At 33.0% G+C, this 27,779-nt stretch overlaps 2 protein-coding genes across 2 annotated transcripts in view; one reads left to right on the top strand and one right to left on the bottom strand.

Annotated features, from left to right (window-relative positions):
- The window catches only part of LOC127277699 (ephrin-B3), a 40,237-nt gene extending 19,600 nt beyond the window's left edge, over nucleotides 1–20,637 (bottom strand). The window contains exon 1 of the mRNA XM_051299006.1: nucleotides 19,568–20,637. Coding sequence (XP_051154963.1) covers nucleotides 19,568–19,686 — 119 coding nt within the window. The 5' untranslated portion in view covers nucleotides 19,687–20,637. The remainder of the gene's footprint in view (nucleotides 1–19,567) is intronic.
- The window catches only part of LOC127277703 (acyl-CoA Delta-9 desaturase-like), a 202,135-nt gene that overhangs the window by 26,220 nt on the left and 148,136 nt on the right, over nucleotides 1–27,779 (top strand). Inside the window, exon 5 of the mRNA XM_051299010.1 lies at nucleotides 8,408–8,635. The gene's annotated coding sequence lies outside the window, so the exon portion shown is untranslated. The remainder of the gene's footprint in view (nucleotides 1–8,407; nucleotides 8,636–27,779) is intronic.

Below are 27,779 nucleotides of genomic sequence, written 5' to 3'. Positions count from 1 at the left end.
AATTGCTCTCGCCAAACAACAGCAAAAAAAAAAAGAGGAAGGATGAAAGACTAGCTTATTTCACTTTTATTACACCGAGAAAACTATTCAAATAGTTTCGCCAGTAAATAAACTAATAAAATTGCCCGCGAGTAGAAATCTTTTATGATCGGGAATATTTCACGCAAAGCTCTTTTCAGTTGCAGAGGAATTTCGATATTATTATTATTATTATTGGTTTGTAATCATTGGAATGATTATATAATGAATCAGAAATAATCTTTGGCACGGAAGCATGAGCCAAAGAAAATGATATTTATATATATCTTTGACCAATAAATAGATAAAGATGAGATATTATGAGACCTGAAGGGTTCTTTGCGATCTATAAAGATTCAGGGTTGAACATTGAGACATTTCCGCCCTGTGTGATATGGTAGATATAGTCGATGTCCTGGTGTTCATGGGGTCAGGGCCCCGTTCCCGGGTCAGATCCTCCAGGCACCAATCGTGTAGATAGCTCCATTGTTTATGGACATTGTCGTGTACAGGTACGTCTTGCGACATTTTGGGGTCATTTCCTAGTGTCATGATGTTTCACACCAACGTGACATCTGAGATTCTCGAGATTCAGTCACGAGCTTGCGTGACTCTCGTTTTGAAAATTTATATATTTCTCTTTCTCTCTCTCTCTCTTTTCAAATATATGCGCAGTTATGATTATGTCAAAAAGAAAAACAGACAGCGAGAAATCTAGTTTCGAATAGAAAAAAAATTGCATAACATTTTTTTGTAAAATACAAAAAAAAAAAAACGACATCATATAGGTTAGGTAATTTTTTTTTGTTAAGAAAATGTAAAAACGATTAGAAAAAGTGAAGGTTGAGCAAAAGAAACGTGTTGGATAATATTGTTGCATGTATGAAAAGCAATTGAGAAGAAATAATTATCCAAGACATAGTGTTTAACTAACGAATGCATATTTTAATCAGGTGATGTAAAGAAACAACAAGTGATCGTTTACAAGAAAGTGCGTGTCAGATTGAAAACGTTTATTGAACGTATAATCGAGGTCGATAGAGCGGAGTTGCTTATTGCATCCGGTTTTTTTTTCACGTTCACGGTCTGATTTTTTTTCCCCCCCACTTTTGAAATTATTTCATTAGAATTAATTTTCTTTTTAATTTATTAATCGTTTGTATTTTCATTATTTGTATTTTATTTTCGAAATATGAAATGATTGGGGATTAAAAAATTTGGCGTACCTTGGGTTTATTTATTGCTTTTTTTTCATCCTGTTGGGTAAAAAATATTGAGTGAATGAAAGAGGGAGGAATATTTCATCCATTGCAAACTGCTGCAATTTTCCAGTTGGGGCTGAAAGTGGACTCGCGCAGGTAAAAATATTATTGTTGACACGACTCTTCCCTCGCAACGAGAAAGATTGACTTTACCCCATTGTTTTTCCAACGACGGACTAAGCGTACAAATAAACACAAGCTCTCGGTATAGTTAGATGGTGCTTTTCCTCTGGGCTTTTTCTCTCTCTCTCTCTTTTTTTTATTTTACCGTTTTTCGCACGTGGCGAACGACGACGAAATCAAGTTGCCGTTTCCCCTTGACGAAAAACCCGCAGGGAGGAACACTTTAGGAATCTCAGCCTATTTACTGAGGCAAGTTAAAAGATATATAAGTGGTTGTGCCAATATATACAAGTGAGTGATGAACTGAAATTTTCAACACGATTCATAATCCTCAATAGTGAACAGTGAACCTTATAAGGGTGTATACATACCATTCGTAAAAGTAGATAAATGGGTCCAATGGAGCGTTGGCTCCTTTTGTAAACGAATCGTTTCAAGGACTTAAAACACGCATACCTGGATGAATTTTTTTTTTTAAGAGGGAAGGGCCGACCCTGTAATACTGACCCGACTTTCATCCACAAGGATTCTGCTTTTATGTTCCTAAAATCTCGAGCGTTTTTTTTTTTCAAAAATGTTGTTGAATCCTGGGTAAACAAGAAACCACTTCAAGCATTCGTTTTTGTTGTATATCCATAAGGAAAAGTGGAATTCCGTCACGATTCAGATTTCTTTTAAGAATTTTTGAAAGTAGTGTTCCTTAAGAAAACATCGATTCATTGTACTTATTACAAATAAATGACAAACGTAACTAATGTTCCGTAAAAAAAAAAAAAAGATTTTTTATTTGACAACTGAATTTTTTCTCAGTCAATAATAATAACAATAAATAATAATAATGATAATAATAATAAAAAAAAATTGGAGAATATTAGTTGGATGAATTCCACACCCGGGGAGAATGGACTTACACACGCAACAACGTTTTCTATTTCTCTTTTTTTAGGGACCTTTTCAGAGGCGGGGTCAGTCAATCCTTCGAGTGTGATTATCTTCCTCAGAATATTCTGATCACTGTGTATATTATAATATAGGCCTTCTCACAAATCTTCTTCAACTCTCTTTTTCTGTAGGGGCGGTTCAAGTTTTACCTGACAACAAAACTTCGTCTATATAATGTATAAAATATTGCCGACAGTTAAAATAAAGAAATATTTTTTTTATTTTTTCGAAATATTCCAATTTTCGAGATTATTGTTCTAAATAGCCCGACGATGCAATTATATTGCTATTTCTATATATATGCTATGTACAATTGTGGCAGAGTTAACTGCACGAATGGCATTTACTAATCCGATTAATCTACTCTATTTACTATTTACATGGTTAAACCAACCACAATATCGGGAACTTTGCAATGTACATAAATGTATTTATAATCCGTATGATGTATTATGATAGGCATGAAAGGGATATGAAATTTCGACAAATTTGATTTTAAGAATAGAAATAAAATTTATCATGATGATGAAAACATGATTATTCTATCAATAATTGAATGTTTTCAAACTGATGACGGGGGGAATTGCAATTGGCCCTCTCGTTTGTCATCGATGATAAAGAATCAAAAAATCGAAAATATGTTGGCCTTCTATAAAAATAGCAGCTGGACCACCCGAAAAATCTTGTAACCGTACAGTTTTCGTTATAACTTCAGGGGGTCGTCTGATCGTGTATAGGGGGAATCTGAAGATATTCGTCATTAAGAGAGTTTCTCGAGTTCTCTTCGACAATACTCGAGCAAGTTATAGATCCCCGTGAAAGCCGCAGCATTAATCTTTCAGGGCACGAAAATTCAAAGAATTCATTCTTCTCCCTTTGGAAATCGTGTGTGCATCCTATATGGTCGGTTTCGTTTTCTTCCAATTCTTTTTCCCTTTTTTTCATTCAACCTTCTCTCTATATGTATACATCTCTCACTCACTCTGATTCTCTCTCTCTCTCTATCTTTATATATACCTCACAGGGCATAACCTATACGACTGTTCTTTTGGGAACCATATATTTTTCGTTTCACAGTACGCGGCGCCGTTGAATGCCCAACCTCCGTTTGAAAACGAGGCGAGGGTGCATCTCGACACTGCCGCCAGGTATAAATTTTGGCGTTGCTTCTCTCCACGCAGTAAAGGTAAAAGAAGGAAACGGCCCCGCGGTAATCGATTACCTCCCCCCGTCCACCCCCTCCCCTTCTTTGCCAAGTCTTTCCATATACAGTGACCGGGCCTCAAGGTCCAAAAGATCGAACCTACGATACTACCCTTCTTCTTCTTCCTCTCCTCCGCAAAAATATATATCTATGGTTTTGAACTCTGGCAAAACCTCGGGGGCATTATATTATACTTTATGATCTCAATATTATTTTTTTTTTTTATATAAGAATAGTCGATTAAATATAAAAAATATACAATCATTTTCTGAGAAATAAAAATGATGTCATTTTTGACATAGAGATTGAAATAGTCTGTGGAAGATTTATATATGCGAAAATAAAGTTTTATCTGTTTGATATAAATCTATCGAGAATTGTATTTTTTACGAGTACACGCATTTTTTTTTTTTTTTTTGTATTCGGGGAAATATGGTTAACTAGATTTTGAAAAAAGAATTTGGTGATTTATTTACAAGGTTCGCAGGTAGGAGATGTATGTGCGTCATCGAAACAAGGCGGTAAAATTATTATATAAAAGGAAATTATTGGATTAGAGAAAAGTATTTAATATCTTTTTACAAGAGTTAAAAATTTAGAAAACTAATTAAAATGATAATGTGTTTTTTCACAAACAATCTGTATTTTTCTAGTTTCCTTTTTTTTTGTGAGCGCGCTAATTTTGAAACTGACTCTGCAGAAATAAATATTAAGAAAAAGTTGATCGAGGTAAAAAGAAAAAAAAAAAAAAAGTAATTAGGGACGATCGAGCGATAGTATTAATTAATTTATTCGGAATCTACTTAACAGATAATTTGTTACGATTATCGTCGCGCCACCACACAGCGGGATATTATATATACTTTGCCGGTAATTACATCTTATTATATTAACCGCGAGTCATGGGAGGCACACACAAATCCGCGGAATCTACAAAACGTTTTCTCGCGCGAGATTAATGGGTTTTCTCGTCTAGGATAGAGCGCGCGAGAAGCATATATAAGAAAACCAGTTCGTGTTTCCCGCATATATGAAACGCACCACCACGGTATATTTCTTATCGTATATGTGTGTGTGTGTGTGAAAGTGGAGTGCTTTGCGGGATGCAAGATCAACGCAACATGATAAAACAAAACGTTTCTTGAGGTTAAATAAACGAGGCGAAGAAATCTGAAGGAATTTTTGAAATTTTCTTGACTAACACAAAATGATGATGATGATACATGTGTTTGGGTCGATTATATTCTTATATATATATCTATAAGGGTCGATGATGCAGCTGCTTCTTTTTCTGACCAGGGTTGCATCTGCCTTTCATTCCCACCCTGTCCGGTACTTTTCGTCCTGGTCATCTCCTCACTTTAGATCTTATAGGGACCTTACGAGGCACATTTTTTAAAAAGCCTATATCACAGCTTTTTAGAAAAAAAGATAAAGAATTTCAAGATTCACTGCTTCTCGTTCGATCAATTCGATTGACCTTTCTGCCAACACCCGCATTGATCCTTTATCATTACCGTCATAAAATGCACGTGGAGTGGATGATCCACCTTTTTTTTTTCTTATTATTTTTACCCTCTGTAAATTGGGAGTAAAATCAAATTTTTAAAAATTAAATTCTTGAAGTCTGGCAATTTTTAGTAAAAAAAATTCCGAAGTTTTAGGTTATGTTTTTCATTTTCTTGTATATAGGTAGCACTTGACAAAATTAAAATATTAAATTTCATTGTCCTGATATTTGACCAGCAAAGACTCAACAAATATTTTTCTTTGCTTTTCGGTTCAACAATTGGACATATATATTTATTGAAAAAGGAAAATAGATGATAGAAAACTAAATGTTAGGATTATCGAAGTAAATAAAGCACATTTGACAAAGGTGAGGCTTTGCGGTAGTTGAAAGTCAACAGTTGTTCAAGGATCGGAGATGGTCTAGGATTTGGAGGAAAAAAAAAAAAAAAAAAAAATGAAAGAAAGAAATGGAAAAAAAAGATGTTAGGTTTAGGGGATGTTCTTGAAAGTAAATACATATAACGATTTGATCTCGCAGGTGAGAGGACACAATGAAGAAGGTTCTACGTTTACCAAGCGCACATATATAGTAGGTCGGAAGCGGACCTGCATTTGGGTGCGGTGGTGCCATTCACGCGCGGGATCCTATCGGAGTTTACGCTCGAGTTCCATTCACTGAATCGCAAATCCCTTGAATCGTAGCCCATTCACGAGAGTTGTAAGCGCGTAAATCGCCATTCGAGTACTTTCTTTCTAAAGTCGACTAAAGTTTTGACCAAATATCTTTTTTCATCATAATCTCTCTCACAATATTTATATTTCTGTAAGAAAAAAAAATTAATTTTTCATGAAAAAAAATCTTATATATTATAAGAAATTTAAACTTCCAAATTTTGTCATCTTTTTTTTTTTGGTAAAGAATACATTTTACCGAAGAATTTAAATTATTGGGGCCTAAAAATTTAATATATAAAATTATGAATTTTTCGATGATGATGATGATACTGAGATTTTTTCTTGTGATCATCTGAATTTTAGCCGGAAGGTATATAGGGAGCAACTGGATTTTGATTATATATGTAGACGGTGTTTTTAGATATATATAGGTGGGGGTGGATGAAAGAAGGACAAATCCACATATGACGGTGAATTACCGTCTATTGTCGATAAGTTATCGACAGTAACAATTTTAGAATGAATCCTTCGGGGCTTGCGACGTCACTCTCCTCCTCCTCATCCTTTTTCTTCCATGGATGGTAAAATGCGGCGACCCTAACCCACAATTTTGCACCGTGCAGCATTAACTGCGTGTGAGAGAGTCGACCGATTGCACATGTACATATATAATATATTATTGCCTCTTCCTGTTTTGCCCGAGACTTGATAGCGTCTCTCTGCTCGTTTTGGGAATATTTCGTTTCAAGAACGCTAAAGGGGGGAATTCGATTATATTCGGAAACGAGGCATTTCACGCGTGAGAGAGTTTTTTCTCATATATTTATATACAAAGGAAATAATGCCGATATACATATATGCGCTGTCTGCGAAAAATCGAGTTTCTTTTTTTTTTTTAGGTTTTTTTACAATAGATTTAACACAAAGGAAGGAGAAAATCTTATTTTAAGACAGAAATCATTTCTTTTCTAAAAAATACAAAATTTATTAAATTAATACTAACACAGAAAATTAAAAAGCATTAAAATAAGCTGCAACGCTTCTTATTTTAATCCAATTTTGCTTATTTTAATACCAAAATGGATTAAAATAAGCAAAATTGGATTAAAATAAGAAGCGTTGCAGCTTATTTTAATGCCTTTTAATTTTCTGTGAAACTTTTTACAATAGGTGTTGAATATTAATTAATGCTTTGGAATAATTAATCATTTATCTTAAAATAAGTTTTCCTTTATCTGATTTTAAGATATGACACTTAAGGAAATGTCTTTAAATTGTCTTGACTTGTTTCATTGGTTAAGAAAGTAATCAGACTTGTCGCATTTGGCCAAAATATAAGACAATAAAATGTCATAGAAATCAGGACAAAAAGTGTCTTAAAATAAGATTTTCATTTTGTTATTCTGAGAAATTTTCTATAGGCGCATACTAAATTTCTACAATAGGCAAATTGAAATGTTGTTTCGTAATATATATCAGAATTATTAATTTACAGCAATAAGATTTAAGAGTGGCATTTAACAGTTATGCTTGTTCTGTCGCGTGTGGCGATATGTATACAAGGTTTTGCATTGGATTTCTCGAATTACGGGATATGTATATCGCGATTAGTTATATTGCGTTGAGATTAAATCTTAAAAGGTCAAGTGCTCGCGTCTCACATATACATATATTCGTCCTTGTTTTTTGTTTCTCTAGGCGCATATGTTGTAACCGTAGGCTTTTGATAACGGTCTCTATGACAGCTCTGGGAAGTGAAGAGAAGCCGCTGTGTGTGTGCGCTTCATATATATATATATATATATATATATATATTCTCGCAAGGATGCTGTATATCTATATAGCTCTTTTTCGCAGATCCGTCCAGTAATTAAATTATATGAACGTTTCCTATATACTCCTTTCACGGTGGATAGTCACCATCCGATAGACTTGATCTGTAATTTCCGCAAGGGAAATTTTTTTTTTAATTAATGAGAGGGAAATAACAATATATTATTATTATTTCATAGGAGAAATTTTTTTAAACGATCGGTAATTCAATTTTCTGATTGTGACCCGAGGGGGGATATGCTTTTCAAATTATGTGTAAAAGCGTAACGCACAATTGTTACGGTTCAAGTGGACTTTATTGCATCGAGAGAATTTTTCTGTTCTATGGAAAAGTCGATTAAATTAAGACACAGAATTTTTGATTTTTTTTTTTATAGTTAGATCATGTTTTGGATATAATAATATTACTTTGTGTATATGGATGAAAACAAATCAGAGATTTCCACACGACCCACGCGCCAGTTCCCTTCTGTTCCACTCCTAGTAATTATTTCACACTGCCCTGAGGCAAAGTCTGCGAGACACCCTATATAACATACGCATATATAACTACATAAAAGGAGGCCTAGGCGCGAACTCTCGTAATCTGGTTATTTGACAGGCTGCTCGTAAAGTCAGTTGTTGGTATGAATAGAAATTCATGTCGGCTCGTTTTGAAAATTATAATTAGTGTTTCTACAATAGATCCAAGTTTATTGAACTGCCAACTATATATTTGAATATATGTATACATTTTCAAGTGAACATTTAATAAAATAGTTGATTTTCTATTAAATTTCCAAGATTCTTTAGAATTTTTTGAAAGCGCTAACAAGAGTTTAATTTTTCTTTTTTGCAGATTCTATCCTCGATGGCTTGTGGTGTCACGTACTTCAAATATAAGGGCGAAAGTAAAAAAGGGAATGTTGGAAGGACAAAATTCTTCATACTCGGACTTTTTAGAACTCGGTCTATTTTGACGGTTATTTTTCACATTTTCTGAATGGAAATTTAACTTGAAAGTAGGGATCTCCGAGGGCTATTTAGTTTGAAAGAATCTTCTGGAAGCTGAAAATTCGTCATCAAGGTAAAATATTTTAATTGAAAAAATTTACTTGTATTTTTTGACGTGACAAAGTTTTACTCCGAGGTAATCGAGTATAGTTGAATCAGAAATATTTTCGAAAGCAGGAATAGGAAAAAATTCAAATTTATGATTTATTACATTACGTTTTTATCTGAATTGAGAGAGAAAAAAATTATTTCTCAATCTTGATCATAAGATGTAGATAGTTTTTTTTTTGTTACACTCGCGTCTTCTTAGAAAATTTCTGGAATTTTCAAAGCTATATATGTTAATCCCTCTGGGTGCCGATTGAACGCTATACAAGCAAACCAGAAGCATGGAATCGGAGAAAAGTCGAGCATCGAATTACGCCTTGTGTGTCGCAAAAGAAACGAGTTGCGAATCTTCTCCACACACTACACATGTAGTCTCGAATATCCAGGTACGCGTGTGTATATGTTGGTCATTTGATACTATATGGCTTAGAAGATTCTGCAAGGAACGATATCCTGAAAGGGCTACTGTGTGTTGGTATACGAAGTAAAGCTCTACTTTTATATTGCGCATCAAAGAAAATCTAGCCAATAAAAATAACGAGTCATCGCATAGAACAAGTATTTTTCGATTTCTACTTTTTTGATGATATCAATATACAGAAAAAAAAAAAATATCTTCCATCATCATTTATCAAAAATTGATAGAAAAAAAGAGGATTGGATTTCATGATGATGTAAATTAATGTGGAATAATTTAGGATATGTAATACAATATACCCGGTGAGATGAACAAAGCGTTTTTTTTTCCAGTTTAATGATCGTCAAAGATAAAACTTAAAAGAACATGGTTTAGATATGTTTCTTCTTGTGAGAAAGCGTAATTAATGTAGCCTATGATTAATCTCTTGGTTTCCATCGATCTCAACCCATGTCAAGGTTAAGGGAATGACAGGTTCCCTCCTGAGTTTTTCAAGGAGTTACGTTTGATATTCGTCAAATCTTGTTTTTAGTCTGTGTGTGTGTGTGTCTTTCTTTCTTTTTAAATGAGCGTTCGGGGAGAGAATTTTTCACGTTCATAGTTTCGAGTCATGTCGAAAAAACACGTGTCGGTACAGAAGGATTTTTTGGCGTTCAGTTCTTGGCAAGCGTGAGGAACGAGTCCAAAACGACGATCAACCGACATGGGGGAAAAGGTTGAGTAGGAGGAGAAGAAGGGAGGTGGCAAAGGGGGGGAAAAAAAAGAGCGAAGGTGCAACGAGGTAGAAAGCAACGACGACCAGTCGAGGCAGGTATTCCATTATGGCCAGTTATCTAGATTATGGCATTCCTGCTTCGAGGAACCTCTGGCAATACTGAAAGTCGTTGGAACGGGGTAGAAAACAGGGTGGCTTTTGTTCCAAGGTCTTCTTCGTGTGCCCCCATTAATTCTCTTCGCTTGAGCCAAATCGTAAAATTAACAGAAAAGCATCGACACGCGTTTATTGCCATTTTTTTAACAGGTATACCCAAATTCGATTTGGATTAGCACACTTTTCATCCGTGACATTCTAAACAATTTTCCTTTTCACTATTTTTCTCGGTCACTCGGTTACTGTGGGACCTCCAACGAATTTTGTCCTTGACTTTCTAAAAGAATTTTCACGCATACTTAAATTCTTTAGGTCAAAAACTTAATTTTTAAAATCTGGTAAAGAATTCTTTGAACCAAACAATTTAGTGACTCATTTATAGTATTTATATAGAAAGTGAAATGACTTAATAAAGTTACATTTTTTTGGAATAAAGAAACCGACTTTGAAAGAAAGTCAACAGATGATGTTGACGAAAAAAAGATATATTATGGAACCATATTTGAGGATGATTCTTGTATTTGCTTCTGATAAACATCACCAAACATAAATGCATTAGCAGACTCTTAAGAATGATAAAGATACACGGATGGTTATAATCAGATAAGGCAATATCTGGAAAGATGTAATAAACTAATAATGACAAATTTATTATTAACAACTATAACAATACATCATAAACTGTCAATAATTTCTTGTAAGATAATAATTATATTAAAATGAAACGATTACATTCAAGACTAACGAGAAGTATATAATATGAAAGGAAAAGAAGGAAAAAAAAAGTAATATACACTAATAGGATAGAGGCTTGATTTAACTTCTCTCGTGTTTCATTGCTTTCAAACTGGCTGCCGGTTTCTCGATTAACGAGGGCGATTAACGCTAGCGATAATGTCATTAAGTGCCCGACAATTCGAAATGACGCGAGACTCGTCCCGTTCGTGGAATGAATTTTGAGGGTTCGTGACAGTAACAGTAAATACTCTCAGGTAAACATGCGGGAGAAAGGCGAATGAAAGAGAGAGAGAGAGAGAGAGGAGAGTCGAAGGAGCAACGTCCCTCGTCGGACCTTGAAAATCTTGAGTTGAAACAAGTCGTAAAAGAAGTAGTTGTAGTAGTAGTAGTATCAAAGTTTACCAAGTTACTTCAGAGATGGCGTTATATGTTCCTTTTAGCGGAATAAAAACCCCTCGAACACGTTCCACACACTTGAGAAAAGAAGCCCTAGACCCTAGAAGCTCCAAACACAAAGAAAAACAGGGAAAAACTTCTTTCAAAACACGTTTTTCTTTTTAGAAAATAATTTTTCAAGTATTACATGCTCAGCACTTACTTAAGGTGTCAAATATCGACACTTGGATGGTTTTTATTGGAAAAGTTTTCAGCTTGCTATATATATATATATATTTTTTTTTATTTGTTGCGGGTATGTAAAAAATTGGCGACAAATGGAAGAAAAAGGAATGACATATTTAAAAGTAAAAGAAGAATTTGTAAAATAAGAATTGAAAACAAAAAAAAAGAGGAGAAATTTAAAAATGGAATTTTAAGTTTGTCCTCACACTTGAGATTTTTTTGTCAACAAGAAGAAAAGGATAGTTTCGCATTTGTTGTACTCGGCGCGCATTTGTATTTTGGTTTCAAAGTGTGTCGAAGGGGGTTTTAGGCGGCTATTTTTGACTTCTACTTTAAATGCTGCCAATTGGAGTTGACGCATTAAAATTCCCCGGCATGTTAACGATCTCATATGTTTGATTTACGAAATTACCATTTTGCTTTTGATCTTTTATCAACGAGATTGAATTAATTTGCTGAAAAGTTGATTTTCAATTTGTTTCTCCTCCTCCTATTTTATTTGAATTCAACTCTTTGAATTCACGATCAAATAGTATTGATTATATTGAGTTCTCTATTATTATTTAAATTACAATTTTATTGCTAATTGAAAAATTGGTACAATAAAATTTATTCAACCATTTTTTTTTGCAATTATACTAATAGTTTAATAATTACTAATTCCTCAATTAATTCTTAGTCACAATTCATATTTTAAAGAGTTTGCAATTTTAGAAAATTGATATCGATTTCTGAAAAATTTTCTGAGTAGTTGAAAGTTGAGAGTAAAAAAAAATGTTCGCGACGAGGAAATAAGGAGTGTACCAAAGGGACTTATTACTGGACTGCGAGTATAGATATAAACCTCAGCAGGGGACTCGTTTGGACGATTTTCGACTGTTACGGTAGTCGGAATATAGCGACGAAAAGAGGATTCGTTGAGAGACGAATGTAGCCATACTCTGCGGGATAACAGAGTGCGAGGCTATATGGAGAAGGACGCGAATGCGCCGCTCATTACGGTATATAATGGGTTATTTCGATCCTCCTCGAATTACCGAGTCGACAATGAGGGATTCGGTTCGAAAAAGCTGTAGGAGAGAAAGAGAGAGAGAGAGAACTTAAACAGGATCGAAGGGGATTGCGGGAGTAAAAAAAGGAGAAGGATAGAGAGAATGAAAACGAGTGAGATAGGGAGAAGAAAAAAAAAGAAGAGGGATGGAGAAAGAAAGAAAAGAGGGTCGAAAAAGAAGGGAGACAAATGAGAACGCGGATCTCCAAGAGGTTCTCTTTTCTCTTTCTTCTTTTTTCTTTTTCTCTCTCGTGCCTTTTTTCTCGCCCATTCGTGGGGCTCGTTTCAAACCCCGCAGGACCTCGAGGTGTAATCTCCTTCACTGATTCAGGGCCGGCTCCAGGTTAATATGTGCCTCGGGCTAGTAGCCGTTTGGCGCCCTCCATCTGCCGCCTCCTTGACACGGGTAGTGTCAAATTTTCGCTCAGCGGAAGCCTCCTGCTAAAAAGGAGAGAGAGAGAGAGAGAGAGAGAAAGGAGGGGATGTCACGGAAGACCTACATTGGCAAACTAATTTCTTCTTCAAAGAAGAAATATCAAAAAATTTTTCTCTTGTTCACAAACCGTGTCATAATGAACGTTATCTAAATACTTTTTTAAACTATAGATTTGTTGATTAGTGCACGCAACTTGTTATATTTATAAATATATATATAAAAAGAATATAATGAGCCATGAAACGTATACTAGTGTGCAAGATAATGATGGTCATTATTACCGTATTTTAATGTAACAACTTTATGATTAAAATTTAAAGATAAATATCGGAATTTTTCATATAGAAAAGAAAGAATAAAAAAAAAAAATCTGCGATTATTCTTGGTGAGAGAATTTTTTTTTTCAATTTCAAAACACCTGCACGAACAAAACGTGTATGTATATGTATACGCACTTGGCGTATACAGTTCTTCTTTTCATGTCGAGGTTCGCAAAAGGAACTTCCCCCGCGCTAGTTTCATCTCTTTGCATCCACATTTTCTCTCTCTCTCTTTCTCTACAGAGGGCTTAGAAATCACTGACGTTCGAGTCTTCCGGGTGTGACGGAGCGGAAATAGCCATTGTGTCTCTCTCTCCGGACTCAACTATATATATACAGGTAAAGGAAGAAAAAGCGAATCCAATAGGTAAGAGAGAGAAGGAAAAAGAGACAGCTAAAGGGAATGATAGGCTAGCTACAGCAACATCTATCCCTATATAACGGTCTGGAAAGCAATCGCAACAGTCGACAATCTGACTATAAGGAAACGTTAATTAGACTTGACTAATGTGTGCTTTGGAGACTTCATGTGGAATTTTCAATCTTTTTTTTTATTCAAAAAACTAAAAGATCTATCTCTTTTTTCTTCTTGAGCAAGAAGATTCTTTTCTTTGTCTTTATTTTACTCCTTTGAAAAATATTATTTTCAAAAAAGAGACTACTTTTTTTTTTTTTTTTTTTTGATTGAATAGGATTCTATAAAACATAACTGTCGTGATTTTTATCGCGTGCACCTTCCTTTTGCATATAGCATGTGTACTTTGCGGGTCGTGGATCTTAATTTATCTCGACACAATCGAAAGGCTTACAATAGAAGAGAGAATATCCTCTGTCGATAATCTTCTCTTCGCTAACACACTGAGTCATTCACTATTCAATCTTCCAGGGATCGCTGCATCTTTTCTCCCCTAGTTTATCCTTTGCGGTTTATATATATATAGATATAGTGCGATAGAATTGTATGTGTGTGCACTGGTAACAGAAGCTGAGGGACACGACGTGAAAATGAAGGATTCAGCGAGTACATCTTCCTTGAAGCATGAAATTTGAAATGAAAGGGCTCGATTTTTTTTTTCGTCGTCGTTGTGGTCAAGAAACCGTATGCAACCAAACGATTTGAATTCATGAGAAATTAATTCTTTTTTTTTCACAAACTTCTTTCGTTTTAGAATTAAAATATTGTTACTTTGTTTTCTCAACCGATGCAACTTTGTTTAGGTGTAAAAATACGGACCCCTTTTTTGATGAATATAATAATTGTATATACCATAGTTGTTAAATTGTATTATACATTTAATTTAATTGCAAATTACTTGAAAGTGAGTGTGTATAATTATTTTCGACTTGAGGGGTGATCATATTTAATTACGTGCTCAGTGCGCATTCAAGCGTACCTTGTACATTGTCACATTCCGTTAACGGTATTCAAATCCGATTTTTATCTATATACTGCTTAATTTTTCAACCCTCTTTTTTTTCTACCCAATTTCAGTCTCTTCGATTGCATTTTCGTATTTACCATCCTAAAAATCGCATATGAAAAAAAAGGTGAAAGAAATATTAGAAAAAAAGGGAGAGACCCCCGTCAATGTTTTTTTTTCAATTCTGGGGTTTTGTAACAGGAAACAGCTGCTAGAAATGATTATTTTTGTGAATATATGTGTTTATATGTATATATATATGGTGTGTCCAGAAATTGTCCAATTTCCGAGAAGTTCATGGGTGGCGTTTAATTAAGCATAACAGTGTGTTTTTCATGATGATTATTTTTCGTTTTCTGAACCCACAAACATATTTAATATGAATAAAATATAATCATTGGTCTTCTATACTCAAATTGCAAAATGATTTTTTGCCTTTAAAAACAGAAACCTGCGCGTGTCTTTAATGGGCGTGTCAGTGGCGTTAGCATTTCCGGTTTCACTTCAGTGAGAGAGAAAATGAGACGCGACTCTAACTTCGCCCTTCGTTCCCTTTTGAAGACTTTTAACGCCTAACGAGTGTCCGGCAGGTACTTCCTTTTCTTCTTTTTCTTGCTTTTATATAGCTATTTAACTTTGTATATGGCTCTTTTGCAAAATTTACTCTGAATTTACCTGGTGGGAAAACTGATTTTAAAGAATAAAAATATTTTTTTAATTCTTTTATTTCTTTTTGTAGAAAAAGCAATTTTAACGTTAATTAAATATTTCCTAATTATTCTTATGTCTTGAGGTAATTGGAGATGTTTTGTTTTTTATGTTTCCTGGTAATCGTTATTGTTAAGCTTATCCTCATGAATTTTCATTTGTAAAGACAAGAAGAAATGATGAAAGGACAGAATATTAATATATATTTACTGTTACGTAAACACTTTATTGGATATTGAAACCAGTTGCCTTGTGTGTGGCGAACATTACCGATTTTGTCAGACGTCATGGAGAGAAAGAGAGAAAGAGAGAGAGATCACAAACATAAGCGCCAGTTGAATTCATTAGTTTAACATTCTTTCCTTCGTTAGTAATCGACGTAAAATGTAATCAAACATTTTTTGCCTTTTCATTCTGGCTCCTAGGATATCGACAACAAGAAAATGCCTTGTAATAAATGCTCCTTTCCATATTGATTATTATTATTATTAAATTTCTACAGAATCATTCAAGTAGGCTCTTCTCTCGTGATCAGTCACAAATCTTTACTCAGAATTTATCAACTGAAATCTACAATATTTTTCTAACGTATAATTTTTTGTTCTTGTTAATGCTAATAAGAGATCAAAAAAAGCTAGAGAAAAAATGTTCTTTCGGGACAGGCAATTTCAGTGAAATGACGAATGGTTATAGGAACCCATGGCCGTATCAAGAATTCGCTACTTGGTGCATCGCCAACCACTTGGCAACGTAAACTATGTGTGTATGTATGTATGTATGTGTGTGGGTTCATTTCACGATGAGAGCGCGATACAGACTATACGTAATAATTAGAATGGCGCTGGCTACAAGTGCTCGTAGCAATAATTTCCTCAAGCACCAGTAAGCCGAGGTGTCGACAGCTTCCGCATATCTTTTCTTAATGTCAAGGTGAAACATTTTAGCTAGTATTACGGGATTAAAAATTTTCTCATCTTTTCCAGAACTATCTTATGCAACTATTTTTTTATCCTTTGATTTAGAGAAGCCGCGCTCATCTATTTTGAATACAAGGTTAAATATAAATTGGTCCTCCCCCATGTATACAAAGAAAAGTCATTTTTCCTCTCCTCTAAAGAAAAGTGAGATTGTTCCTTGGCATGTACCGCAAACATAAATATATGTAATAAGCATTTTTCACCTTGAAGCTTCCACTCGTAAAAGTTCCGAAAAGCAATAAACTTGGAATGCAGAACACGTTTACGGTCGTCCAATTAGCGCAAAATCCATTCGGCCGAACCGCTGCTTTACGCCTGGTTTCACTTTGTTTCGGTTTCTGTGTATGTATATATATAAAAGAGTTTCGCGGAGGTTGCGGTATGTATACACAAGAAATGTACATACATTACACGTCGAGCGGGCGAATGAGCTGACGAAAATACGATCCGACGACAAATGTCATGCGTCGTTTATATATAAATTGAGTATTAGAATAATTTACTACATTATAAAACGTTATTGAGATTTTTTTTTTTTTATAATGTATTAGAAAAAAAAAACTATTGCATGGACCACAGAACGTAATCGCACGATGGGAGAGTTCGATCTATCTATGCTTGTCCTAGCATCGAAGTCTCCGAAGCTTCGACGAAGAACCGCCTCGAATCGTGCACACCAATCGCAAACAGCCGTTATCTTAAGACGTTTGACGTTTTTACGACTCGTCATTTTCCACGAGGGCTTATGTGCGAGCGTTGCGCACACGATTCATCCAAACGGAACTATTTTCGATTAGGGAAAAATTCATTTCTTCGCTAAGAGTAAAGTTCTTTGCAGTCAGAATAGAGAAAAAAAGAGAGAAAGACGAATACTGTATACAAGTTTATCTTAATGTCAATTGTCGTTAACGGTCTCTGTGAAATAGGGTTAATGGAACAATAGTAGAGTCGTAATTTTCTGCAATTATGCGCGATTCATACAATGTCTGTGGGTAAATTTACTTCTGTAATATTTTTTTTTTTTTACTTTAAAAAAAGTATATTATTAGATTTCTAGTTTCAGTGGAATCGAATAGTATTTCTGGATAAATTGATGTTATGTGAGATTATGTTGTGTTTATTTAAGTGTTCGAACTTTCAAGTATGTGGTGTGTATTAGTGCTCGCGTCTGGGATTTTGAAAATGTATTTTGTGCGGTGAAATAAGAAACACACACGTGGCTTTTATTTTGGATGGTAAACATTTTTCATATGGCTTTATAGTGCTTCTTCAAAGTTAATGATGCATTAATGTGTCCTCTCTTTATTTGAAAAATTTACTTTTTTTCTCTATTCTTTGTTTTTCGTTTAATATCCATTAATGGTTATAAAAAAAAAGTCACACAAATGTATGACATACAAAAATAATGCATGACATACAGATATGACATGCAAAAATAGAGTATGACATATAGAAAAATAATTGATGTCATTGGGAATATTGAATATCGTAATGTGTGTGAGGTGCTTTTAGGTATAGAAATAGAATAATTTTAGTAATATCAAATTCATATAAAAAAGAGGATTTTTTTAGTATATTGAAAATAGAAGGTCGAAAATTAGTTAAAAGACTGATCCAATGGAATGAGTTTAGTACATGTAAACGTGTGCGATGTCGGGGAGATCGTAAAAGTCGAGGAGAGACAGTGTTCTCGAAGGGAAGACTCGCCTTTGTCACGAGCCGATTTCGTTCGAGTCACGAACAGAGCCGTTTACCGTACGATCGTTCGAAAGCCAAGGCAAGGTAACATTCGCTTTGGTTCTGCGTCTCGAACGAATAATTGGAAAGCGAGAACGAGCGACTTTTTCCCTTGGGAATGAGAAAAAAATTAAATGTAAGCGGTACACCGATTTGATTAAAGTTGAATCTCTTGAATTGCATATCGATGGGGGAGTAAGGGAGGGTTTTCTTTATATGCAGAAAATGTACGAAACACTCTTCTATTTCTTCTGTATCGACAATCGAAATAGTGTCAAATTGATTTTTTCATAATTTGACCTCAGTTAAAAAATTTTTTCGTGTAATATTTTGTATGATCATGAGAATAGGTAACTTAGTGACGCATGTTTAGCATGAGAAATCGATTCACTTTTAAGTCGTTCGGCACCGTCTCTTTAACTCTCGCATGCTTATCGTCTATATATATATATATATATGTTATTGTTCACTAAAAAACGTACAAAATTGCTGACACGCAACATTTCTTGACTTTTCCTTTATGCTCAATTACAATCTTAAAAATAATTTACATTTACAAAGAGGCGTCCTCATAAAGAATTGCCTACATTAGCCAGTGAAATTATTCTTTAGAACATTTTTTAAGAGGATTTTTTTTTTGTACATTACGTGGACAAATTATACTTTCTGACAAGTTGAACATCATTTTAAGATTACTGTATGAAACGTGATACTTTTTTTTTTCTACTTTTTCAATAGTACGATTTCATCTTCAATTCACTAAAATTAGTGAATTAGTTTTCATTTGACTATATATTTCAAAATTGAGTTGATTTCTACGATTTGTAAATTTGCACAAAAAGGAAAAGCAATTGAAATAATGAACCTGTCATTGATTTTTAAAGATAATTGAATCGATCACAGATGAACTAGAAGATCTTAATTATTTAATTAGCATACAACTGGACATGTGAATGTATTGTCATGCAAATTTGTATTCCCTGATGGATACTGAGTATATAGTACTTTATACAATCATTTAAGAAGTAAATAGAAACATCTTAATGAAAGCATTGAAAGAAGTTATCGTATTTTTGAAATTTCTAAATTATTTAGTAAAACAGAAAAAGAGGAGTTGAAAGACGTTTTTCAATTACCACTCAATGGTGATAACTAATTTTACTTGTTGGTTTTTTTTTTCTCTCTATCCGAATTTCCGGTTATTTACAACCTCACGGTGTTAATTTTCCACAATTCATTCATCAACATCCCGTCATTGGCAATCGCTGACAGAAGAGTAGAGCGCAAACGATCTTAAGAAAAAGAAGCTCTCATTGACGAGAACAGGAAATTTTACCACAACTTCCAATATTAAAACTCGCTGAGATCATTGCAAAAAAAGGCCACTACTTGGCATTAAAACTTGTTTTAAACTCAGAGGAAAACTATATAACACTGAGAAGAATAACCATGACGGGATTTCCATGAAAAGTCAAGGGATCTCTTTACGGAGAAATTCACTCGATAAATACAACCTTATATTCTCTTCGGGGTATACGCCCGTCAAGCGACGGTAGCACAAAACACACTCAACAAAAGCAAGTTATATTCAGCACTTACATGGAATTTGTTGTGTTCCAGTGCATGCTGATTGTTTTCGCACAGTTGCTCACGGTGGAGAGTAGAACCGTTTGAAGGCACACTAGGAACACAAGGGTCACAAAAGACGTGGAAATCATCGTAATAAACAGGACGAGTGCAAACACCAACGCCTGTATCACGGCCTTCAATAATAATTAATCCACACACCACTTTCGACGTTGTCGTCCACCACTTTTCACGACACATCTACATCCACAAAAAAAAAAAAAATCACTAAATCAATTTCGGTTTAAATTTCCCCCGAAATTATCAACATCACACTTATTAAATCCCTTGCATGTTCGGCAGCCAAAAATTTCAGAACACTGTATCCAAAATCAAATTTTCTTGATACTCCAATTAATTTCTATCCTATATCCAAATTATCCAATCAAAAACATTGGTTTTTTGGTAATTTAATTCCTTTGCCATTTGGACCATTTGTCGATTGTGCCTCTGCCAGTTTGTGCTCTTCTTTTCATTTCCCAAAAAAAAAAGTTCGTTTTTTACTTCCCTCTGGTTGATCCTTCAGGATCTGGATGCTGACCGCATGAATCTCGCGTCGCGCGAGAGCTCCGACGCTTAAGGTGCGACGAAAGCTTTTTGTTCACTCAACTCCCCTTTGGGAACACTTTCCACTGATCGTTATTACTCCTTTACTTTTTTTTTTTTGAAAAAAAAAAAATATCCACTTTTGCAAAAATTATACCTATATCAATTCCTTGGAATCACTGTATAACAATTGATCAACACTTATTTAGAGGAGATCTGTGTCTCCTCGGCATGACAAATTAAATTTAAAAAAAAAATACGATCAGCGTCGTCCTTTGGGTTTCATTTTTTTTTTTTTTTCAATTAGTAACTAACATTCACTCGCGATTTATTTTTTTTTTTTATCACTCTGTGAATATTGTTTTGCAACAAAAAAATTGAAATTAAAAAAAAAAATTTGCGGTTTTACTAACCGAGAGTTTTGAAAACTTGCGGTACTCGTGTGATTTAAACCGACGAGAAATGAACGAGAGTACCACCTCGTTTGGAATCGCGGACGCGTCTGTCCTGAACGGAGAGAAGGCGAACTGTCGTGGCCGTTCGTCTCGCGTCGGGTTCCGTGGCAAAACCCGAAGGGTGTCGACTTTTCCCGACACAAGTCGAAGTTATACGAGGTTTATATGAATTCTCTACTTTGTATGTGTGTGTATGTCTCGCGATTACTTCTTCGGCATTGTTCGGCATTGTGCCTCTCACACGCCAGACGAGTTGGAAGTTGTTCTATCTAATTCGGAGTTAATTCGACGAATTTCTACGAGATTTCACTTTAAATTCTTTTCAATTTCTTTCTTTTTTTAGGGAAATTATTATTTGTCGAGGTGTGAAATATTTTGTTGTTTTTGAATTTAATTTTTTGTTAATAGGGTGACGAGAAAATTATATTTTTATGTAACTTTGAAAAGTTAATATAAAATTAATTGACAATTTTTAAATTTTGATTTAATTTTTCAAAGTATATGTACTTTATTTTAAAAAAATATTATATTAAGTGATTATTTTTTTAGCCTAGAGGAGTTAGAGTATATTTCTTTTTGTGTAGAAAGTAGACAACTGTTATTAACATTTGAGTAAATATGATAGAACATCTGTTATCCTTAATCTAACAGATGACTCTTGTTTAACTTACTTTTCGCATATATAATTATGACACATCATGAGATATATAGATGTTATTCTAATATAAAAATATATATATATAATATTAAATTATTATATAATTATAATTTTTTATAATATTAAAATATTAAAAAAAAAATTTTTACATTAAAAAAAGTATGTAAAGTAACTTTGTGACCCAAATGATAAATGTGTTTGAAACTTTTGATATCGATGTTTAGGAATAGTTCGTGGTAAAATAAAAATTTCCCTTGAGAATTTTAAAATTGATGATTTTAAGTGCTATATATATACACACGACCCTCAAAACTACATTAACGGGTGCCGAAAAATGTTTCGTCTCTTCTTTTCAAGAATCTGGAAAATTTATGAGGGTTTTTTTTTTCCACTAAACCGGAAGTTTTTAGGCCGCATTGTGTCACATTTATATTACACACCGATATAGTGACGTCTCGTTTATCTTTTTGAAAAAAGAATGTGATATTTGAATTTTTTTTTTTTTTTTTGAAAACTGGAAAAAGCTTTTGTTTTCCCTCTCGGGACAAAAGTGACTCGGCAGAAAAAAAAATTTTTTTTTCCCTTTTAAAACGTTTCAAGGTTAACCATTAAATTGTATATGTATATATCAAACAAGACGCCACCCTGACTTTTCAGAGTAGGAAAATATTGACTTAACGGCTGTTAGAGGTGTATAATTTCCGAAAAATAATTTCTAAAATATTGGTCGTTTAATTGTTGATATTTTTATTAGCTTATTTAAATTGGTGATTATTGGTAATTTTGAATGTAGTAGTGAATTTTTGATAGGGATTAGTCATTATAGGCACTTTGTATTCTTTTAGCATATATTAAAGTTCCGGCGCTTTATATGTAACAAATTGGTGAATGTAAGGTCAGTAGCTTAAAACAATCATTTATTTCCAATATCGTGCACAGTCGTTAATTTCAATTTTTGATTTAAAATTTAAATTTTCCAGCTGAAAGCTATTGCTAGCTCTTTTGTTCAAAATTTACATTTTTTAGGGGGGGGGGGAGGAAAAAAATTATGACAAACGAAATATCATTTTGTGATCTAGGATCAATAATTTAGTAATAATTCTTTTGAATTTTGTTCGAGAAGTTTTTTTAACGTTATATAAATTTACATTGCGTTTTTTTTTTTAAACTTTTTCAATCGTCGGAAAGAGTCTGGTCAAAAATTCCAACTAGGATTGCTGGCGATAAAAGTTGGCCTGCTGCTGTTCATGATTGAGAACATCACCGGGCTTTCCCGTCAATTTCTAGTACTTGAAAAGTTACGAGCGCTGATGTTGAAAACTTCCTTCGAATTTACCTCGTAAACGTGAGGAGTAAAGCGGAACTTGGTTAATCCTCGCTGCAAAGCTAGTCTAGCACTTCCTGTTATAGAGTAGCAGCAGCAGCACTGAGATTTAGAACAAGAAGTAGCTGATGGGGGATAGTAAAAGCATAGTCTCTTTTTTATTGCTTTGAAGACTACTCTGTGTGACAATGAGAATGATAAAGGTGTGGTTCGGAGGGTTAGGATATATAGAGGAGCAGCTTAGGCTTAGGACCAGAGAGGATACTCGTTTTAATATAAAGTCGAGTCACGCTTTAGGTTCATATTATATATATATATATATATACCCTTGGAAGATCTTTAAACTGTTCTCAAACATATATGGGGTACTTGAACGATGACCCCTTACAATCCGTTTGTTACACATCTTGTGCACTTCTCTCTTTCTCTCTCTCTCGCTGATGAAAAGCCGAATACAATGGACCATATTTGAGCAAAATGTAAGGTAGTAGGTAGAGAACATTGAAGACACACGTATGAACATCTGACCGTGTCTCTCTCTATTGAAAACCAGCGAAATAGAAGTCTTCTGCAAATATTGATCTATGCTCGAGAACTTTTCTGATGTACTTAACTTTCCGAGTCAAAATCCTATGCATACAAGATTCAGCACCGCGCGAAAAGTCACTTTTTTCTTTTCAACTAATTTCATTTCCAGTTCGATCTTTTCATCTAGATCTCTAGAGAGTGTGGGTACCGTTTTAGCAAAATAAAATTTTTTTAATACACAGAAAATTATAAAGTATTAAAATAAGCTGCAACGCTTATTACACTGTAAAAAGAAAAGTATTAATTTAATACCGACTTCAGGTACTAAATTGTCATTTGGTTCTATTTTGATACCTAAAATCGGTACTGTTTTAGTACTTTCTTTTTACAGTGATATTTGAATCGAATTTTGCTTATTTTAATACCAAAATGGATTAAAATAAGCAAAATTGGATCAAAATAATAGTTGCAGCTTATTTTAATGCCTTTTAATTTTCTGTGTAGAAGTTCTAAAAGCCTTCTGAACGTATAATTTTTAAACGACCAACAGTGATAATTAACACAGGCCGACAAAAATTTTTTTGCCTATTTTGGAACTAAAAACCAGACTATACTTTTCCAAAGCATTTTTGACGTGCCGAATCAGAATCTGAAAAGCGACACTTTGAAAAATTATAGTCCGGTTCTTGGTTTTAAAGTAAGCCAAAATTTTGTCTGCCTGTGTATAATTAATGTATATATGTTATGTAGTCAATGAGTTTATTAGTTTTGACTTTAGGCAGGTGTGACAACTTGGAAAACATCCCTTAGTAAATGCCACATATGTAGGAAGACACACCGTATCTATATAGATGTATTAGGGTGCGCATCAAGACAATGTTTGCTCAGCCGAGCATTTCGGGGGATGATTCACGCTTGGGGAGTCTAATGGCTCGATAATCGCGCCTCACAAATTTATCGACGTTACACCAACGAGATTCTCCTTTCTCCTCTCCTCATTCTCTATATACTTTCCGCCATTTATACGACAATTCGTTTCGAAGAGATTGCATTAAATCTTTCCTTCCATAATCCCAGTAGTACTTGAAATCTGATTAAGGAGAGGGGGAAATTTCTTCTTGCTGACTTTGTCAAAATCTATTCCGTATATAGTGTTGAACGAAAGATTCCCCTCTAATATATATAATTTCATAAATATTTTTTCTATTAAATTTGAATAATTTTCATCTTGACTTTGACCCACTTTTGGAAATGTAATTCTTGATTTGTAAATTAGGGCTAATTTTGTAAATTAAACTGCTAATGTTTTTTTCATATTTTTTCTATTTTATTTTTTGATATTATTTGAAAAAAATATTGTAAATTATGAAAAGCAAAATGTTTTTTTTTTTCTGAAAATGGGAACGTGGATAAATAACTTTTTAAGGAGGGTTGATCCAACTACCCTCTGTTATATAGGTATAGTTTTAAAGAACAGCAAGATATTATTTTTGATTAATGCTTGTAATAAATAGCGAATAAAAAGATAAAAATTATGGAAATGACTCAAGAATGAGACATGAATCTTTTTTAAATTATTGTTTTAAAATATAGGGAAGGGATTCTTATCATATTATGTTTTTAAACCAATATTTTGATGAAAAATCAAAATTTTTTTTCTAAATAGAAAAAAAAATGTTTTTATTTTCATATGGAAAGAAAGGTCAAGGACAAATTTCCAATATCGAAATTCACAGTCTCCTGGTATCGATCACTAAGAAAGAATTAATCATTCAGTGTTGGATCATTTTAGTCTATTGAAAAAGTAGATATATAAATTATTATTATTATTCTCGTATATGGATACATCGAAATGATGAGACACTCCTCGATTCTCTTGTCCGATGGATCATATCTTTTTCGCTCTTCTCTATTGATTTTTTCTTTTACTTTTTTTTTTTTTTGTTTTGTATGAAGATGAATCGAAAACCAACCTCTCTATATCAATTCATATAACCAAAAGCATATCTTTTTTTCTCTAAGGAAGATGCTGAGTTTTTCGAGACGAGTTCCAAAGAGATCTTTTCTGGATCCATTAGCCATTAGCTAATCTATCTGTCCATCGAGGCATCGCATCGACCAAATGGAACAATGGCATCAGAAAAAAAGAAACGAGAAATCGATTTTTCACACCTTTCTTCCTCTCTTTTGATTATTGGATCCTGTAATTTTTTTTCCATATGCAGTTCTCTTTTTTTTTGCTTATCATATTCAAATTACACTTTGTATATATAAATCTCAATATGTTCATCATATGAAAAAACAATTGTTTCAAAAATCAATTGACAAAGAAACTAAATTCCCGGAACGTTTAGCCTATTATTATATTTTCCTTGTGCGAAACTGACCCTATAGATCGTGGTTTTGTATTTTATTTGGAACAGTTGCTCTGGGAGATTCTATCAGCGATATATATTTATATATATATATATATATATGTGTGTTATATTCGAAGGGTTAGTGCCGGATCTAAACTTTATGGGAGCTTAGGTCATTGTTACCAGTTTCTGAGGCCCTCCCCCCTCCCTTCCTCCTTTACGTCTATGATTTATGCGTCTGGATAAAATAGTCCCAACGATCCTGAACCCCTCGGAATACAAGCATTATTGTACTCTTTTATGGGTGTTGCGTGTTTTCGATATTTTTCAAATGACTGCCATTTTAATCTAATTTTTAATTCTATGTTTGACGAAAATTACTATATTAGTATAGTAACGGCATATGAGTGATTTATATAATTTTTTTTTCCTCGATGTTGAAAAAGTTAATTGTATGGCGTTTATGTGTTAAGAAATTGAAAAGAAGCATTCAATTTCAAAATAGATATAAAAGCGTGAATATCATATACACTGTAAAAAATAATGGAAAATTTCCCATACAAATGTAAGGATTTTTTTCAATACTTTGTATGGAAATATTCTTTACCATACACAAGTATGGAAAAATTTCAAAACGTTATGGAATATTTTCCATTTTATGGTAAAATTCCAAATCCCTGTATGGAAAAATTCCTATACGTATAAAATTTATGTATGGAAAAATGCTTTTCCATACACATGTATAGAAATATTACATAACATTATGGAATATTTTCAATCATGTATGGACAATTTACAAACATTATTGTATAATGAACATTTTGTTATATAATATAATTTATTAAATTCTTTTTATTAATTCATAATAATAACAACAATATTTTAGTTTATGTGTCTTATTTTTTAACAAAAGTGTTGTAAAAAAGTAAGGTAAGTTTATTTCATTTATAATAGTTTAAAAATGTTAATTAATTAGTTGTAAACATTGTTGTTGTATAAATAAAAAATATTTTTATTTACTGTGTAAATTATGAAATATAAGTTTTTAAAAGTTAAATGAATATTATAAAATTGTGAAAACAACTTACGTTATTTAACAAAAAGTTAAATACAATTATTGTTAAATACAATAATAGTTTTATAAAAGATTTGTTATATACTCTTAAATATTTTTATTCTAAAGTAACGATAGAAATTTTTTTATCTTTTGTAATACATATTTTCTTATTTTGAAATGTTTGTCACATCTGGTATGGTTTAGGATGACCGGCTAAGGGTTTCTTATTTCAAGAGAGATAATTTTATGAGTTTTCCTTGACCATTTTTTTCATAGTTTTTTGTAGACAGAAAGTTTGTGAAATTTTTTAAATGAAAATATAGGAAATTTTAGAATGTTTTAAATGTTCCCCATGAAATTCTCGAAAAAAGCCCTTTCAAGCGTCAGTTGCTCTCAAGCAATAGTCTGGGAAACATACTACGAGAAAATAAAACCGTTTGTGTTAAAAGTTTTTTTAAAATATATAATATGAGGAATATTCAAGGATTACATTTACATTACCTATTTGTGGTATGTTTCAAAATATATTTTTAATTGTATTAATAATTTTGGACAAGAGAAAAACGTAAAGCGTATAAAGAATTTAAAAATATCTGAAGTAAATATTTTTTTTAGAAATAATATCTAGAGAAACATTAACTACATTAGTTAATAAATATTTTTATAACAAATTTCATACTTAAAACAATTAAAAATAAATAATTAAATTATCAATTTTATATTCAGTGTGATAAAACTTCAGAAAATTTAAGTAATTATTATTTTCATTGCAGGAAAATCTTTGTTTAACGAAGAAGAATAAAGACGTTAAGGTAAATATCTTATTTTATATGTTATATTAATATGTATATTTATTTATAATACATAACAAGAAATTATGTCAACCTTAATTATTTTTTCTTGATTTTTCTAGAGTCTTCCAAAAAAAATAAACACGAATAATGGACACAATAGAGGAAAAAACGCAAAACGAAGAAGTTGAATTAGTGACTGGAAAGTTAGCAACAAGTATCTAATTTATATCACAATTTCAAAGTATAAGATTCATTTGTTAAATGGTAATTGTATCTTAATGAAATAAAAAATAACTTTCAATATTTAAAAAACAAATATACTCTACAGTTTATTGTACCAAAAATTCCAAATACCGAAAAATATATTCTATAAAATTTGTATGGAAAAATTAAAGTGCAGTATATATTAATATTACTGTACACCACATTTAGTTATTTCCATACAATTTTATGGAAAAATTACCAT

This window comes from Leptopilina boulardi, unplaced genomic scaffold, assembly GCF_019393585.1.
Source record: "Leptopilina boulardi isolate dan_hultmark-lab unplaced genomic scaffold, ZJU_Lbou_2.1 LbouV2_175, whole genome shotgun sequence".
In the NCBI taxonomy this organism is placed as follows: domain Eukaryota; kingdom Metazoa; phylum Arthropoda; class Insecta; order Hymenoptera; family Figitidae; genus Leptopilina; species Leptopilina boulardi.
The sequence above is the reverse complement of the archived record's forward strand: the minus strand, read 5'-3'. Positions and strand labels throughout refer to the sequence as shown.